The sequence below is a fragment of the Pelophylax lessonae genome (genome assembly GCF_965119305.1).
Source record: "Pelophylax lessonae genome assembly, chromosome: 3".
NCBI lineage: Eukaryota > Metazoa > Chordata > Amphibia > Anura > Ranidae > Pelophylax > Pelophylax lessonae.
Window position 1 is genome coordinate 675723346 of NC_138770.1, and position 17634 is coordinate 675740979.

At 45.5% G+C, this 17634-nt stretch overlaps 1 protein-coding gene across 2 annotated transcripts in view; it reads right to left on the bottom strand.

Annotated features, from left to right (window-relative positions):
* The window catches only part of DAAM2 (dishevelled associated activator of morphogenesis 2), a 342052-nt gene that overhangs the window by 96489 nt on the left and 227929 nt on the right, over positions 1-17634 (bottom strand). Inside the window, exons 15-16 of one of the 2 annotated variants that reach the window (XM_082249298.1) lie at positions 10814-10921; positions 3330-3359 (exon numbers count right to left, since the gene is read on the bottom strand). In XM_082249298.1, coding sequence (XP_082105424.1) covers positions 3330-3359; positions 10814-10921 — 138 coding nt within the window. The remainder of the gene's footprint in view (positions 1-3329; positions 3360-10813; positions 10922-17634) is intronic. The other variant, XM_082249299.1, reaches the window with a different exon arrangement.

Genomic DNA, 17634 nt, shown 5'->3' on the forward strand with positions numbered 1-17634 from the left:
TTGTGCTATCAGAGATTAACATTCTCCTTCTCTTCACATCCCTGAATCAGCACATTGCATCCGAATCTCCAACCAAAACTCTGCGGAGAGCAGGAAAGGGTTAAACCCTCAGTCAGATTTAGGTTTTGGTTGGAGCTGAACTTCCAAATCCTGAAAATCCCTCATCAGCTGGGAGCATATATACACAATATACACATTATATATATATATTTATAGTAAAGTGTATCTAAAGGCAAAATGCTTCTCTTTAGCTATGGACAGAGCAGTGTGAGGTTGTAGCCTCTGTCAGGCTTTTAATATTAAGATTTTTGGAAACAGGGCCAGGACAGGGGGGGGCAGGAGGGGAAGCTGCCCTGGGCACTGTAGCATTATGTGAGTTGGGGGGCACACATGGAGATGGGGATTTGTGTTGGATGGGGGAATTTGGCAGGGGCGTACCTTGGGGTTGGCCAGAACGGCGCCCGCCAGGGGCGCAGGCCGAGGGGGGAGCGCAAAAACATTGGCACTGTGGCAGTGAATTACCGCTCCTCAGCCTGCGCCCCCTGGGGGGCAGCAGGGGGTTTCGGAATTGTTCGGTGATTTGAGGGGGATTGCGTTGGGAGTGGGGAATTGCTTGGGGGGTGGGGGCGAGGGGTGGAGGAAGATTGATTTGTGCTAGAAGTGATATGGTAAAGGGGATTTGTGCTAGGATGGTACATTTTTATGGGGGGGGGGTTGTGCTAGTATGGATGAGTAGAGGGTGTTTGTACTAGGAGGGGAAATTTGTGGGGGTAAGTTTGTGCTGGGAGGGAGGATTTGTACTCGGAGGGGTAGAGGATTCATGCTAGGAGGAGTCATTTTTTTTTCTTAGGGAAATGTGTTGGGGGGGGGGGGTTTAGGGGGGGAAGATTTGAGCTGGGTGGGGTAATTGGGGCGGGGGGGGGCAAAGATTTGTGCTACGAGACACAATTTCAGCAGGGGGGCAGATTTGTCCTGAGAGGAGAAGCAATTTATTCTTAGAGGTAAGCATGCAGATTAGTGCTCACCTTTTTTTTTTTTTTGGGGGGGGGGATTTTTGCTCTTATGTAAGGGGGCTGCACCTTGGACAAATGCCATTGACCCCCCTTCCCACATAAGGTTGCTGTGCCTGGGACAACTGCCTTTGACCCCAACCCCACGTAAGGGTGCTGCACCTGGGATAACTGCCATTGACCACCTGCTCAACATAAGGATGCTGTGCCTGGGACAACTGCTATTGACCCCCCACTCCATGTAGGCGTGCTACACCTTGAACAACTGCCATGGACTCCCCACCGCATGTATGGGTTCTATGTCTTGGACAACTGCCATTGACCCTCACCCCACATAAGAGTGCTGTGCCTGGGACAAGTGCCTTTGACCCCCAACCCCACATAAGGGTGCTGCACCTAGGCTGATTACCATTGATCCCCAGCCCTCTTAAGGGGGCTGTGTCTGGGACAATTGTCATTGATCCCCCCACCCCACATAAGGGTGCTGCACCTGGGATAACTGCCATTGACCACCTGCCCAACATTAGGGTGCCGTGCCTGAGAAAACTGCCATTGACCCCCCCATCCCATGTATGGGTGCTCTGTCTGGGACGACTGCCATTGACCCCACCCTACATAAGAACGCTGCACCTGGGGTGACTGCAATTGATCCCCACCCCACGTAAGGTGCTGCACCTGGGGTGACTGCAATTGATCCCCACCCCACGTAAGGTGCTGCACATGGTATGACTTCCATTGACCCCCACCCCATGTAAGGTGCTGCACCTGGTATGACTTCCATTGACCCCCACCCCATGTAAGGTGCTGTACCTGGTATGACTGCCTTTAACCCCCACCCCACATAAGAATGCTGTACCTGGGATGACTGCCATTGACCCCCCACCCCATGTAAGGTGCTGCACCTGGTATGACTGCCATTAACCCCCATCCCACATAAGAATGCTGCACCTGGTATGACTGCCATTAACCCCCATCCTACATAAGAATGCTGCACCTGGTATGACTGCCATTGACCCCCACCCCACATAAGAATGCTGCACCTGGGATGACTGCCATTGACCCCCACCCCATGTAAGGTGCTGCACCTGGTATGACTGCCATTAACCCCCACCCCACATAAGAATGCTGCACCTGGTAGGACTGCCATTGACCTCCACCGCACGTAAGTTGCTGCATGTGGTAGGACTGCCATTGACCCCCACCCCATGTAAGGTGCTGCACCTGGTATGACTGCCATTGACCCCCACCCCACATAAGAATGCTGCACCTGGGATGACTGCAATTGATCCCCACCCCACGTAAGGTGCTGCACCTGGTATGACTTCCATTGACCCCCACCCCATGTAAGGTGCTGCACCTGGTATGACTTCCATTGACCCCCACCCCATGTAAGGTGCTGCACCTGGTATGACTGCCTTTAACCCCCACCCCACATAAGAATGCTGTACCTGGGATGACTGCCATTGACCCCCCACCCCATGTAAGGTGCTGCACCTGGTATGACTGCCATTAACCCCCATCCCACATAAGAATGCTGCACCTGGGATGACTGCCATTGACCCCCACCCCATGTAAAGGTGCTGCACCTGGGAGGACTGACATTGACCTCCACCCCATGTAAAGGTGCTGCACCTGGGATGACTACCATTGATCCCCACCCCATGTAAGGTGCTGCACCAGCAATGATTGCCATTGACCTCCACCTCATGTAAAGGTGCTGCACCTGGAGCCGCTGCCCCTCCTGCTTCTGCCTGTTCCAGTGACAACTGTCTAGGAGAGGATCTCCTTCACTTCTCACTTCCTGTTGTGTCTACGGGACAGGAAGTAAAGGTAAATCTCCCCAGTGAGACACAAACAGCATAAAAAACACCTTACAGGGGCCAGAGCAACAAAAATCCTAGGGAAAGTGTGTGTGATCTGCGTTATGGATAATAGATACTAAAAAATGTGTAAAAGGAGCTGCTGCCCCCACTTAAACTTGCTACCTAGGTAGTGTTTTGAGACATTGTTTTATCTTTACCATTGAGTTTTGTTCTGATATTTTGAGGTCCTGTGAATGACGGCTTTTTTTGTCACAATTGGTTGGGTTTAATATTATTATATAACGCACAGAGCAGCGTCAAACCAGTTTTTTTGTTAAAAAAAAATGTAAACCGCAACAATCCTCCTCTGTCCAAAATGAAGAAAAAAAGTTTTGGCTTTAGACATACTTTACTGGCTTCTGGCTCAGGCGGAGAGCGCAGCTGGAGCTCTGTTCTGATTGGCTGTAAGGAAGGCAGAGAGTTTAGCATTATAGAACATACAGAGGAGTTTACTCACCTGCTTTAGAGAGTTGTTAGTGAGCAGGTCCTATGCAGCCAGCCGCAGGTAAGAAAAGAGACATGCCAAAAATTAGTCAAAGAAACAAAGTTACAAAGTTTATACAAGAAGCAGCTGGCAGCAATTCTACAACATGAACAATCAGCGGAGATTCTGAACGTTGATACAATGGAGCACGGACTCCCAAACACTGGATACAATGGAGCACGGACTCCCAACCACTGGAGTACTGCATTGGTGGGTGCCATGAAAAAGACCTGAAAGCACATAATTAGAGCAGTGCTGTACCCACATGGGGAGTGCCGATCATATCTGATGATAACAATTCTTCAAGGAAATGAAAAGAAAAGGATCGTTAAAGTGGACCTGTCATCAGGTTCTTTCATGTTTCCGGGGTGTACTCAGTATCAGTGTAACACTTCCAGGTATTACATTACGTCTCACAGAGATCACAGTACTCCCCCCGCCTCCTTCTCTCTAGAAGGATGGCACCATCTTTGTTCAGGCATCATTAGTGAGTCAGCACTGGGCTGTTGGAATCCTGTTGGTAATCTTTCACCGGTGACCAAATAAAGCAAAACCACGATCTGCAAGCTGGGTGCCACTTATATCAATATTTTCAAGTTAATCGGCTGGCAGGAGCCATAAGGTGCACCACAAAGCCACATGAAGTCTAACAGATGCCTGGGGTAGAGCCAGTGGCATCACTAGGGGGGCAGAGGGGGCCATGGCCCCCCAACATTATGCGGTGCCCCCCCCCAACAGCATCCGGGCTACATCCTGCTCTGGGATGGGCTCCCGACCTGCCATCACCGAGCATCAGTGTAAATAACGGAGCCGGCACTAGAGGAAGCAAACCCGCTGCTTCCTGTATAGTGCTGTCTCCTGTCAAAGGCGGAGTGATACCAAATGCACTCCACCTATGAAAGGGCGCAGGAGAGATACAGGAAGCAGTGGCTCTGCTCTCTACTGCAGCCACATGCTTCCTCCAGTGCCACACTTCATTGGTGTCTCAGCAGTACTCACCAGCAATACCAGCCAGCAGTACCCAGTACCCGGCAGCAGTACCAGCCAGCAGTACCCACCAGCAATACCAGCCAGCAGTACCAGCCAGCAGAACCAGCCAGCAATACCAGCCAGCAGTACCCACCAGCAGTACCAGCCAGCAGTACTCAGCAGCAGTACCAGCCAGCAGTACTCACCAGCAGTACCAGCCAGCAGTAAGCAGTACCAGCCAGCAGTACCAGCCAGCAATACCAGCCAGCAATAACAGCCAGCAATACCCACCAGCAGTACCCACCAGCAGTACCAGCCAGCAATACCCACCAGCAGTACCAACCAGCAGTACCCACCAGCAATACCAGCCAGAAATACCAGCCAGAAATACCAGCCAGAAATACCAGCCAGCAGTAGAGCAGTAGTGAGTTTTTGTCTATATCATCCAGGGTCACCATTAGGGATAAATGAACTGAGCAAATGTAGGCTCTTTGGACAATTGCTGAACCCAGCGGGAAATCAACAAACTCCAAACAAAGCGCCTGATCCCCACTGAAGTCTGGAGAGATAAATCTTGCCTTTTTCAAACCCAGTTTGCAAGGTCTTTTATTAAAATGGTTGTAAACCTCAGACATGAAATATGAACAAAGCATTAGGGATCAACTGATATTGTTTTTTCAGAGCAGATACCGATTTTCCAGCCACCCTTTCCATTGGGTGCCGATGTTCTGCACATTTAAAGTTTTTATTTTTACACTGTCCTTTTAATTTTTTTTTTTTTTAATCACTTTCTATTGCTGTCACATGGAATGTAAACATCCCTTGTGACAGTAATAGGCAGGGACAGGAGAGATCGGGGGTCTGTAAGGACCCAAACCCCTCCTCTGCACCTAAAAGCATTCAAAACGCCAAGTTTGGCTGTTTTGAATACTATAATTTTTAAAAATATGGAGCCTTTAAGGCTCCAGTAACCGGAAGTGATGTCATGACATCGCTGTGGAGATATCCGTCAGAGGTTCCGCCCCCTCCTCCTTCCCCGCCGCCGGGCCATTCAGAAAGCGCAGTGCGCTTTGCTCATGCGCAGTAGGGAATCGGCTGTGATGCCACACGGCTATGGTGGCGGCAGCAAATATTAGGTAGGTGTCCTAATATTGAAGTGATTGTAAAGTCTCATGTTTTTTTTTTAAATAACAAACATGTTACATAAAAAAATAATAATGAATAATAATAATAATAAATACATAATTTAAATAAATAAAATAAATCATTTAGATTAATAATTATAAAGCCATAAAAATAATATTTAAAAAAAAAAATATATATATATAACAATCATGTTATACTTACCACCTCTGTGCAGTTGGTGTTCCACAGAGCAGTCCGGATCCTCCTCTTCTCGGGTCCCTCTTTGCTGCTCCTGGCTCCTCCCCCCTGTCAAGTTCCCCCAGCAAGCAGCATGCTATGGGGGCACCCAAGCCAATCTGCAGCTCTGTGTCCATTCAGACACAGAGTTGAATTTCGGCCCACCCCCCTCTCTCTCTCTCCTGATTGTCTAACTGACTTTGATTAACAGCAGCAGGAACCAATGGCACCGCTGCTGTGTCTCAGTCAATCAGTAGGGAGAGTCCCGGACACCTGAGGGACTTGTGGACATCACTGGATAGAGATGGAGCTCGGGTAAGTATTAGGGGGGCTGCTGCACACAGAAGGTTTTTTATCTTAATGCATAGAATGCACCTTCTGACTTTAAAACTTCAGTAGGTGCAGCTGCTATCTTTTAATTTTTCAGTGGGGGGGCTGGAGCACCGCTTTAAGGTACTCCCTACCAATGAGGCTCCATTGAAGTGATTGTGCCTACCCTGGATGATGCCAGAACAAAAATGGTGCCGTCCTTCTGGGGGAAAAAAAAAAGCAGGTGAAGGCATTACCAGGGGGAGTCCTGTGATCTCTGTGAGAAGTGATAAATGCCTGGAAGGGTTACACTGACATTTCTCAGCACGCATGCAATAAATACCTACAGCTAGCTCCGCTTTTATTATCAAAGTCCCCAAAAGTGAGCTCCAAGTATCAGTTAGAGGATTAGATACATTCTGACAGATGAGTGCGTCATCAGCCGCAGTGCCACAGTGTACAGATCCCGGAGTTCTCTATGACGCAGTGCCGCAGTGTACAGATCCTGGAGTTCTCTATGACGCAGTGCCGCAGTGTACAGATCCCGGAGTTCGCTATGACGCAGTGCCCCAGTGTACAGATCCCGGAGTTCGCTATGACGCAGTGCCCCAGTGTACAGATCCCGGAGTTCTCTATGACACAGTGTACAGATCCCGGAGTTCTCTATGACGCAGTGCCCCAGTGTACAGATCCCGGAGTTCTCTATGACGCAGTGCCGCAGTGTACAGATCCCGGAGTTCTCTATGACGCAGTGCCGCAGTGTACAGATCCCGGAGTTCTCTATGATGCAGTGCCCCAGTGTACAGATCCTGGAGTTCTCTATGACGCAGTGCCGCAGTGTACAGATCCCGGAGTTCGCTATGACGCAGTGCCACAGTGTACAGATCTCGGAGTTCTCTATGACGCAGTGCCGCAGTGTACAGATCCCGGAGTTCACTATGACACAGTGTCGCAGTGTACAGATCCCGGAGTTCTCTATGACGCAGTGCCACAGTGTACAGATCCCGGAGTTCTCTATGACGCAGTGCCGCAGTGTACAGATCCCGGAGTTCACTATGACACAGTGTCGCAGTGTACAGATCCCGGAGTTCTCTATGACGCAGTGCCACAGTGTACAGATCCCGGAGTTCTCTATGACGCAGTGACGCAGTGTACAGATCCCGGCATTCTCTATGATGCAGTGTACAGATCCCAGAGTTCTCTATGACGCAGTGTACAGATCCCAGAGTTCTCTATGACGCAGTGCCGCAGTGTACAGATCCCAGAGTTCTCTATGATGCAGTGTACAGATCCCAGAGCTCTCTATGACGCAGGTAAGCCTGCCAACCATAAATAGCAGGGAAGCCGCCGTACACCGCAGTGCCGTCACTCCGAGTGTTTGGATGTGCCGTCTGCGTACTTTTATTAAACAAGACTGAATTGTATATTTGGGGAATCTGAAACGTTTGCAAATATTATTTTCACTTTATTGTAAATATCTTCTAAGTGTGCGATCAGCGCTTCCGGGAACACAATGTGTCCTTGGCTTTGACCCAGCACATCTTCCACACCAACAGATAAAAAGAGCAGCCCTGAACTAAGTGTAGATTAGAAGGATAAATGGTACACTTTATTGTATTGCACTTACAAACAGGTGACATTTCAGGAGCATGTAGAGCAGGGGCAGGGCCGGGACAAGGGGTGGGCAGAAGGGCACAAAGGTGTATTGCAGAGATAGGGGGCGCCCTGACCCTAACCCTATAGGAAAAGGGGGGGGGCGCAGTTTGGCATCTTCGCCCTGGGGACTGGGTGACCTTGCCCCGGCACTGAGTAGGGGTCTCCAAACTATGGCCCTCCAGTTGTTCAGGAACTACAATTCCCATCATGCCCAGTCATATCTGTGAATGTCAGAGTTTTCTAATGCCTCATGGGATGTGTAGTTCCACAACAGCTGGAGGGCCGTAGTTTGAGGATCCCTGCTGTAGAGAGTAACCCGCCCTGCACTGACGTTTCGTCTCCTAGGCAAAAATCTGGCTTCTCTCCCCGCTGACGGACCCGAAGCACTGGAATCCACCGGTGCTGTTGGCAACGTGTCACTCGGAGGACGCCGTGCTGATTCCCATACGGACCGCAGGATGTTACACATGCGCCTGAACTTTCACCTGTAAGTGCAATACAATAAAGTGTACCATTTATCCTTCTAATCTACACTTAGATCAGAGCTGCTCTTTTATCTGTTTCTTTTCATACACAGGGCTGTCTTAATGCATGGGCAACCATGGGCACTGCTCAGGGGCCCCAGGTGCATAGAGGCACCGTGATATCCATCCATCCATCCATACAATATCCATCCATCCATACCAAATCCATCCATACTGGGAAGGGGTACGAGTAGGAAAGGGGTAAGAGTAGGGAAGGGGTATGAGAAGAGAAGGGGGTTCGAGTAGGGAAGGGGTACGAGAAGGGAAGAGGTACGAGAAGGGAAGGGGTACGAGACGGGAAGGGGTATGAGAAGGGAAGGGGTACGAGTAGGGAAGGGGTACAAGTAGTGAAGGGGTACGAGTAGGAAAGGGGTACAAGTAGGAAAGGGGTACGAGTAGGAAAGGGGTACGAGTAGGAAAGGGGTATGAGTAGGGAAAAGGTACGAGAAGAGAAGGGGTTAGAGTAGGGAAGGGGTACGAGTAGGGAAGGGGTACGAGAAGGGAAGGGGTACGAGTAGGGAAGGAGTACGAGTAGAGAAGGGGTACGAGTAGAGAAGGGGTACGAGTAGGAAAGGGGTATGAGTAGGGAAAAGGTACGAGTAGGGAAAAGGTACGAGTAGAGAAGGGGGATTGAGTAGGGAAGGGGTACGAGTAGGGAGGGGGTACGAGTAGGGAAGGGGTACGAGAAGGGAAGGGGTACGAGAAGGGAAGGGGTACGAGAAGGGAAGGGGTTTCAGAAGGAAAGGGGTATGAGAAGAGAAGGTGTTCGAGTAGGGAAGTGGTACGAGTAGGGAGGGGTTACGAGTAGGGAAGGGGTACGAGTAGGGAAGGGGTACGTGTAGAGAAGGGGTACGAGTAAAGAAGGGGTACGAGTAAAGAAGGGGTACGAGTAGGAAAGGGGTACAAGTAGGAAAGGGGTACAAGCAGGGAAGGGGTACGAGTGGGGAAAAGGTACGAGTAGGGAAGGGGTATGAGAAGAGAAGGGGGTTTGTGTAGGAAAGGGGTACGAGTAGGGAAGGGGTACGAGAAGGGAAGGGGTACGAGAAGGGAAGGGTTTTCAGAAGGGAAGGGGTATGAGATGAGAAGAGAAGGGGTTCGAGTAGGGAAGTGGTACGAGTAGAGTAGGGAGGGGTTATGAGTAGGGAAGGGGTACGAGTAGGGAAGGAGTACGAGTAGAGAAGGGGTACGAGTAGAGAAGGGGTACGAGTAGGGAAAAGGTACGAGTAGGGAAGGGGTATGAGAAGAGAAGAGGGTTTGAGTAGGAAAGGGGTACGAGTAGGGAAGGGGTACGAGTAGGGAAGGGGTACGAGTAGGAAAGGGGTACGAGAAGGGAAGGGGTACGAGAAGGGAAGGGGTACGAGAAGGGAAGGGGTACGAGAAGGGAAGGGGTATGAGAAGAGAAGGGGTTCAAGTAGGGAAGTGGTACGAGTAGGGAGGGGTTACGAGTAGGGAAGGGGTACGAGTAGGGAAGGAGTACGAGTAGAGAAGGGGTACGAGTAAAGAAGGGGTACGAGTAGAGAAGGGGTACGAGTAGGAAAGGGGTACGAGTAGGGAAAAGGTACGAGTAGGGAAGGGGTATGAGAAGAGAAGGGGGTTTGAGTAGGAAAGGGGTATGAGTAGGGAAGGGGTACGAGTAGGAAAGGGGTACGAGTAGGGAAGGGGTACAAGTAGGGAAGGGGTACGAGTAGGGAAGGGGTACGAGAAGGGAAGGGGTACGAGAAGGGAAGGGTTTTCAGAAGGGAAGGGGTATGAGAAGAGAAGGGGTTCGAGTAGGGAAGTGGTACGAATAGGGAGGGGTTACGAGTAGGGAAGGGTGTATGAGTAGGGAATTCATTTTTGTGTCCTGTTGGGGAAATTTCCCTTCAGTTCCTATCCTTAAACAACAGGAAATGTAGAAAATTAGAACTTAGAGGTTAGAAGCCCTGTCAGGTTTTTATCACTCTTAGTAGGCCTGTTACTTCCAGTCCTGCCACTTGGAGGATTAATTGTTCCACAGTACATGCAGCTACAGAGGCCAGTGAGGCTTATTACTGCTGGTAAGTAACATGTAATTCATAGAACATTCATATAATGTACGCCTGTATGATATAATGCCTGTGTGATGTAACGCCTGTGTGATGTAACGCCTATATGATATAACGCCTGCATGATATAACGCCCATATGATATAACACCCGTATGATATAACGCCTGTATGGTATAACGCCTGTATGATATAACGCCTGTATGACATAAAGCCTGTATGATATAACGCCTGTATGGTATAACACCTGTATGATATAACGCCTGTATGATATAACGCCTGTATGGTATAACGCCTGTATGATATAACGCCTGTATGACATAAAGCCTGTATGATATAACGCCTGTATGGTATAACACCTGTATGGTATAACGCCTGTATGATATAACGCCTGTATGATATAACGCCTGTATGATATAACGCCTGTATGGTATAACGCCTGTATGATAGCCTTCTTATTGCTCTTTTTAAGGAGTACCAATGGCCAATCAGCAAATAGAACCTTACGCTGGTTCAAGGCAATGAAGACCTGTCACTTCAGGTTCAAGAAAATGGTAATTACAATGGCCCCCGGTATATTGGATTGCAAAGCCTCTGCAGGTCACATGACATACCTGATGTCGCTGGTAGGCAGAAAACATTCCTTCGAACTCTTCCAGGTCCAGCATTTTAAAGGCTCTGATGTCATCGATCTCATTCCAGATTGTGTCACTGATTTTATCCTACAATGCAAAATAAATAAATGCATAAATGAGAAAGGCATAAATAATTGGAAAACAAAATTCAATAATACATTTTTTTTTAGGTAAATATTATGAATTAAATACATACATAATTAAAAAAAAAAATACATAAATATTAAAAACAAATAGCTAAATAAATAATTCCTACAAAAATTATACTGTACCTGCATAAATTAATTATACAAATAAATACATAACAAATGAATTAATAAAAAAAAAGAAGAAAATGTATGAATTTATAAAAATAAATATTAAATATTTTAAAAAATGCATTAAATAAATGCATAAATAAGAAACACATAAATAATTAAAAAAAATGAATGAAAAAATAAAGTGTAGGTAAATATTATGAATGGAATACATGAAAAATAAAAAAATAAATACATAAATAAGAAAAAAATGAATACATAAATAAATAATTTATACAAAAATAATACTGTACCTGCATACATTAATCATTAATAATAAAAATAAATAATAAATACAATTTATAGAAATAAATACATAAATAATAACTAAATAATAATTTGTAAAAAAAATAAATAAACAATTATACGGCAAAGATGAAAACCATTGCATCATGACTCTGCTGCAGTGGATAGAGCTCTACTGAAATGGCATTAGTGACACTTCAATAAAATTCTGTGAAAAAAAAAAACACTGCAATGTGCATCACACAACAGCGGCTGTGCCATCGGGGACTTGTTGATGTGAGCGGGCCCTTAGGGTGCATCAGCAGCCAATTAATTTCTAATGAACTGCCATAATGCAATGCACATAAATGCAACGTAAAGATGTAAATGTGCCATCAGTAATGGATAGCTGAGAACGGTTTTCCATGATGTTGGACAATTGTTTGACATTATTTTTTTAATAATGTATTTATTGTTTTCCTTTTTTTTATTTGCATTCTTTTATTTAAGAGATTTAAGTATTACAATGCAAAAAAAAAAAAAACCCCTATGAAAAGCACTCACTGCAAACATCAGTAGTATATAAAAAAAAATATTTAAATAATGAAGTAAAAAAAAATTAAAATAAAATAATATTAATAATAAAATATATTTTTTCATTTATTTATTATCATTTTTTTTATATAAAATGAAGCAAAGATCTAGTGGATAACAAATCACCCCCGTCCGCAGCCTGCCTCATAAATGTGACGTTTCTGCAATAGCGACCTAAAGACGGAATCCATAAGCTGACCCCAGCAGTATTGTGAAATCATTCATGGAGGTGGTGTGTGATTTCCAGCCTGGAATGTTCCAATAATACCCATAAAGTCACCTCCTTCCCCGGAGCTAATCTCTCAGTGGTAAGCCTTAGGAAAACACGGTTTATGAAGAATGATGTTTTATGGACCTCCCTGAGATATCGGCACAGACAGCGACCACTAACAACGCTGCTAGGAATCTGTCCCGGCTCTAGGTGGAAAACCACAGGCACCGCTAGAATTTACAGAAGGAGCGGGGAAGGATTGCAATTTGTGTGCCCTTTGGCTACTTTCATGGCAATTTCCCATGAAACCACAGACCCTCAAATAGGTCCTAAACTCAAGGCATGAGGACCTCAGGGGGTGCTTATGGTTTTTTTCTTCTTATAGCAAGTTCCTCATTAAATTCAAGAATTTTTAAAGGGTTAGACCATCCAAAAATGATATTTTGGAACTAAACCCCCTAGGCAGTCTCTTTTGTCTCACAGGGACCCTAATGGATGGATATCTGCTGCCCTTAGTTTCTTGGTCCATTATGAGGGACTCTCACCATCCCTGCTCGATTGTTCTTATTTTATATTATGGCGAATGTAATAGGAGGAGCTAGAACCCACAAAAATGGGTGGGACGACCCAAACTCCCAGGTGGACAGGAACACAGTTGAGAATAACGGCAGGGTGATCTCACTTATGGAGCATCTACAGTGCCTTGCAAAAGTATTCGGCCCCCTTGAACTTAGCAATATTATCGCTTGCACAGTGCTCCTTGGGATGTTTAAAGCTTGGGAAATCTTTTTGTATCCAAATCCGGCTTTAAACTTCTCCACAACAGTATCTCGAGCCTGCCTGGTGTGTTCCTTGTTCTTCATGATGCTCTCTGCCATTAAACGGACCTCTGAGACTATCACAGTGCAGGTGCATTTATACGGAGACTTGATTACACACAGGTGGATTCTATTTATCATCATTAGTCATTTAGGTCAACATTGGTTCATTCAGAGATCCTCACTGAACTTCTGGAGAGAGTTTGCTGCACTGAAAGTAAAGGGGCTGAATAATTTTGCACGCCCAATTTTTCAGTTTTTTATTTGTTAAAAGAGTTTGAAATATCCAATAAATTTTGTTCCACTTCATGATTGTGTCCCACTTGTTGATTCTTCACAAAAAATTACAGTTTTATATATTTATGTTTGAAGCCTGAAATGTGACAAAAGGTCGCAAAGTTCAAGGGGGCCGAATACTTTCGCAAGGCACTGTACATAAAGCTGGAGATGCACGGTTACATTTTTATTCGGACGTTCATATGGAAATTCTGCAAAATCATTCCTCAGACAATTATTTCTTGCCAGTCAACTAATTTAGTTGAAATCCCCATTAAAATGTTGTAGGGACTGGTTATTTGAATGGAACCCCAGATGCATTAAACAGGTTTCATTACGTTACGTACGATTTTTCCCAAACAAAAACTATTTTCAAAGTTGAAAATTCAGTTGTTTGAGAAAAAATTTGGATCCCGCTCCTTTCAACCTTCTAGTCACTGCACTCAAAAACGAATTTCGATTTCATCCCACTTTCAGAAAATTGAACTATAGTTTTCAAACAAAAAATTGCCTTTGGCCAACTTAAGACTTAAGCAGTCAGGGATGACTCTTCTGTACCTAAAAGTGTCCTTCTGTGGTAATTTGTGGCCATTTGTGAGGTCAGATACTGATATTGGATGAGAAGACCTGGCTCACAATTGGCATTCAAATTCATTCCAAAGGTGTTCAGTAGGGTTGAGTTTAGGGTTTCCCCATCTGTCTCCACCCCTTTGGTTACATTGAATCATTGCCCCTTCACATAGATGTTGTGTAATACATATTTGGCTTTGGGTTACTTTATGGAGGGTACGAATCAATTGCTACGGGTCATGATGTTACTTCTGTCCCTTGGGATTGTGGATTGCATATGTGTGGATGGTCATATAGTCTGGCATGCACCTGTTAGCATCACTATTGTTGCAATTTTACATATAAAATATGGGCAAACAGTTATTAAGGTGGGAGCACAGCACCAATGCATATAGAGATCTATTGTCTTGTTTTAACATATGTCTATATTATGGTTTGGTTGTAATTGGTTTTGCAGCCACGCCTACAACGGTGGAATCTCCTCCCCTAATCTCAAAGGTCATGTGGAGGTTTTTCCACTATATATAAACCAAGGGTTCAGTCATGGCCCTTATGCTCTGAGGAAGAGGCACAGCCTCGAAACGCGTCAGCCTTCCGTCTTCACGAGACATTGGACTTTTTCAACATGGACGTTGCTCAATGGAATTGATATGCTGGTTTACATCACATGTTTGTGAGTAGCTATTTTTAATATTTCATTAATAAAAGCCTACTGAGGATAATGCGCTAGGCGGGTGCGCTCTTCTTTTTGTTTATGTCTTCTGTGCAGGACATTTGAGTTCCTCCACACCAAACTGGTCAAACCATGTCTTTATGGAGCTGGCACCACTCTTCTGCGAAGGTTTTCTACAAGATTTTGGATGGTGTCTGTAGGAATTTGTACCCTTTGTGAGGTCAGGTACTGATGTTTGATGAGAAGACCTGACTTACCATCAACATTCCAATTCATTCCAAAGATGTTCAGTAAGGTTGGGATCAGGGTGTTGTGCAGGACACTCGAGTTCCTCCACACCAAACTGGTCAAACCCTGTTTTTAGAGATGTTGGTTAAGAAGACCTGACTTGTTACAATTCATCCCAAAGGTGTTCAGTAGGGTGGAGGTCAGGGCTTTGTGCAGGATACTCGAGTTCCTCCACACCAAACTGGTCAAACCTTGCCTTTATGGAGATGGCACCACTCATCAGGGAAGGCTTTCTACAAGATTTCGGATGGTATCTGTAGGACTTTGTACCCATTTGTTAGGTCAGGTACTAGTGTTGGATGAGTAGACCTGTCTCACCATCATCGTTCCAATTCATCCCAAAGGTGTTCAGTAGGGTTGAGGTCAGGGCTTTGTACAGGACACTCGAGTTCTTCCACACCAAACTGGTCAAACCATGTTTTTAGAGATGTTGGTTGAGAAGACCTGACTAGTTACAGTTCATCTCAAAAGTGATGGGTAGGGTTGTGGTCAGGACTCTGTCTAGCCATTCAAGTTCCTCCACATTAAAAAACTGCTCAAACCATGTCTTTATGGAGCTGGCTTTGTACACAAGGGCATAGTCATGGTGGAACAGAAAAGGGTCTTCACCAAACTGTTACCACAAGGTTGGAAAAACACAATTGTCTACAATATCTTTGTATATTGTAGTTAATAACAGTACCCTCCACTGGAAACACCTGACCTCATTTAAATGGGGGTCAATGTAACTTTGGACACAAAGGTAAGTATGATAGTCAGTCACTCATTTGGCTGTATAATGTATGTAAAGGGGGCTATCAGACTGGGTGACCAAAATGAAAAGGTCATTGGAAGGTTCTCATTCATTCAGGTCACTCATGATATATCTAGTTGTAGTTAGTCACATTCACCTGAACTTGTGTAGATTCTCCAAACTACTTTGTTAATTCCATTTGGAACACTGGGAACATTTCCCCTCTTGCAGATAGCGAAAAGGATCATCGCTGTCAGTGGTTACTCATCTGAGGGACAGAAGTTGCTCATTGCTCAAGGAACCCTCAGCAACCTCTGGAGGAACATTCGTTGAGAAAGGCTGCCTTAGAATAAACTAACAATATCACCTCTGGATATGGCTTAATACAGAAACATGAGTTGCTCAGAAATGTGCACTTGTCTTGGAAGGAATAGTCCTGCCATCTAAAATCTGTAGGTTACTTTAGGCTGGCATCAGGTGTACTTTCCTCTCCGAGTCCGAAAAGTTCTACAGACCTTAAAAATCCACCACAAGATCATTCAAAATTTGGCCTTAACAGTCATGATCACAAACTATTGTGGTACTAACATGTAAGACTATATGGGGTGAGTGTCTTTGCTTGCCTATAGAGAGCAGGGAGGATCACTCTCAAACCTCAGGCCCAATACATCAATAGGATTCGAAAAATCCAATTTGACAGGCTTGACCATAAACAGCCAAAGTCAGCATTTTCTCTTAAAAGTACAACTAATGGCAAAATGTATTTTGTGAAAATAAAGGTGTAGCGCTAATCTTAGATGTATATGGCAGATATGCAAGTCCATATATTCAGGAAGATCCACAGCGCAAGAGTGTCCACTCCACAAACAGATGTGAGAAAGCCAAAAGAACCGCCTCCGAGCCCAGAAGACACACTGCCTCTTACCAAAAAACAGGGACCCTCATTACAAAGGTCTTGTACAGCATTCAGGTTGTAGTCAAACGACTCCTCCACTAAGCTGGCAAGTGAAATCTCCACCACAGGTATATGGCTCAGAGCAGAAAGAAAGCATCCTCATAGCGTATTAAGTATAAGCAGTTTTATTGGACACACTAAATCAAAAGGCTTACATTGGAGCGGATTCTCAGCAGCATTGGGGATTTTCCTTTTGCGTTCGGTCTGCACTTGGGTACACCACCAAAAAAGATGGCCGCTGCGTCTCCTCCTCGTGGTAGCGAGCATCGCCGTAGGCTCCTCCCGACGCGTTTCGTCATAGGCTGACGTCGTCAAGTTGTTTGTGTTGGATAGAGCGGAGAGGTATTAGAACACTTTTTAATTTTTTTATTGTGGTCTCTGGTCCCATTAAGGAGATTCCCCCTCTCTATTTGTCCCGTTTACCATTATCATTGAAAGTGAAAGTAAAAGAAAACCTCAAATTTTGGGTTGTCCCCATAAAAGTAATTGAGGGGAAATCTTCCAATGGAGACACTAATTCTGATGTCCTGGGGGTCCCCAAGGGATTTCCTTTAATTTGCAGGGATTTCTGCTCACTTCCTGTTTGGGTTATGAGACAGGAAGTGAAGGAAGATCTCAACAATGGGACACAGATGGCAAAAAAAAAATTCTGACATTTATTTTAATCCTTCCTTACTCTATCCAAAATGAAAAAAAGGTTTGCCTATTGTTCTACTTTAAATTCCAATGTACATGGGAATAAGAGAAATTTAGCTTAGGTTATTTAAAGGCAAAACTTTTCTTTCACTTTTGGATAGAATGTTGAAGGGTTAGATCCTCTGTCAGGTTTATTTACGGCCCAATCAGGGGCGGCCCATCCATTGGGGGAGCAGAGGCGCCGCCCCACCATACATGCGTCCGGCCCCCTAATCTACATGCAGGGCGCCGGACGCATGGATTTCAATGGGTTTTTTTTTTTTAAGTACGTGAAGTACGTGATTAGAGCCAGAGGCTCTAATAGGCTTCACAAAAGGGTGGGCTCGGGGTGCAGATCACTGTGCCCTGAGCCCACCCAGTTGTGTGACAATAGCGAATTAATATTCGCTATTGTCACACGGATTCTCCTCCTGGCCAATCAGGAAGCGGGTCCTGAGTCCAGATGTTCCTCTGTAGGAAAGGAAA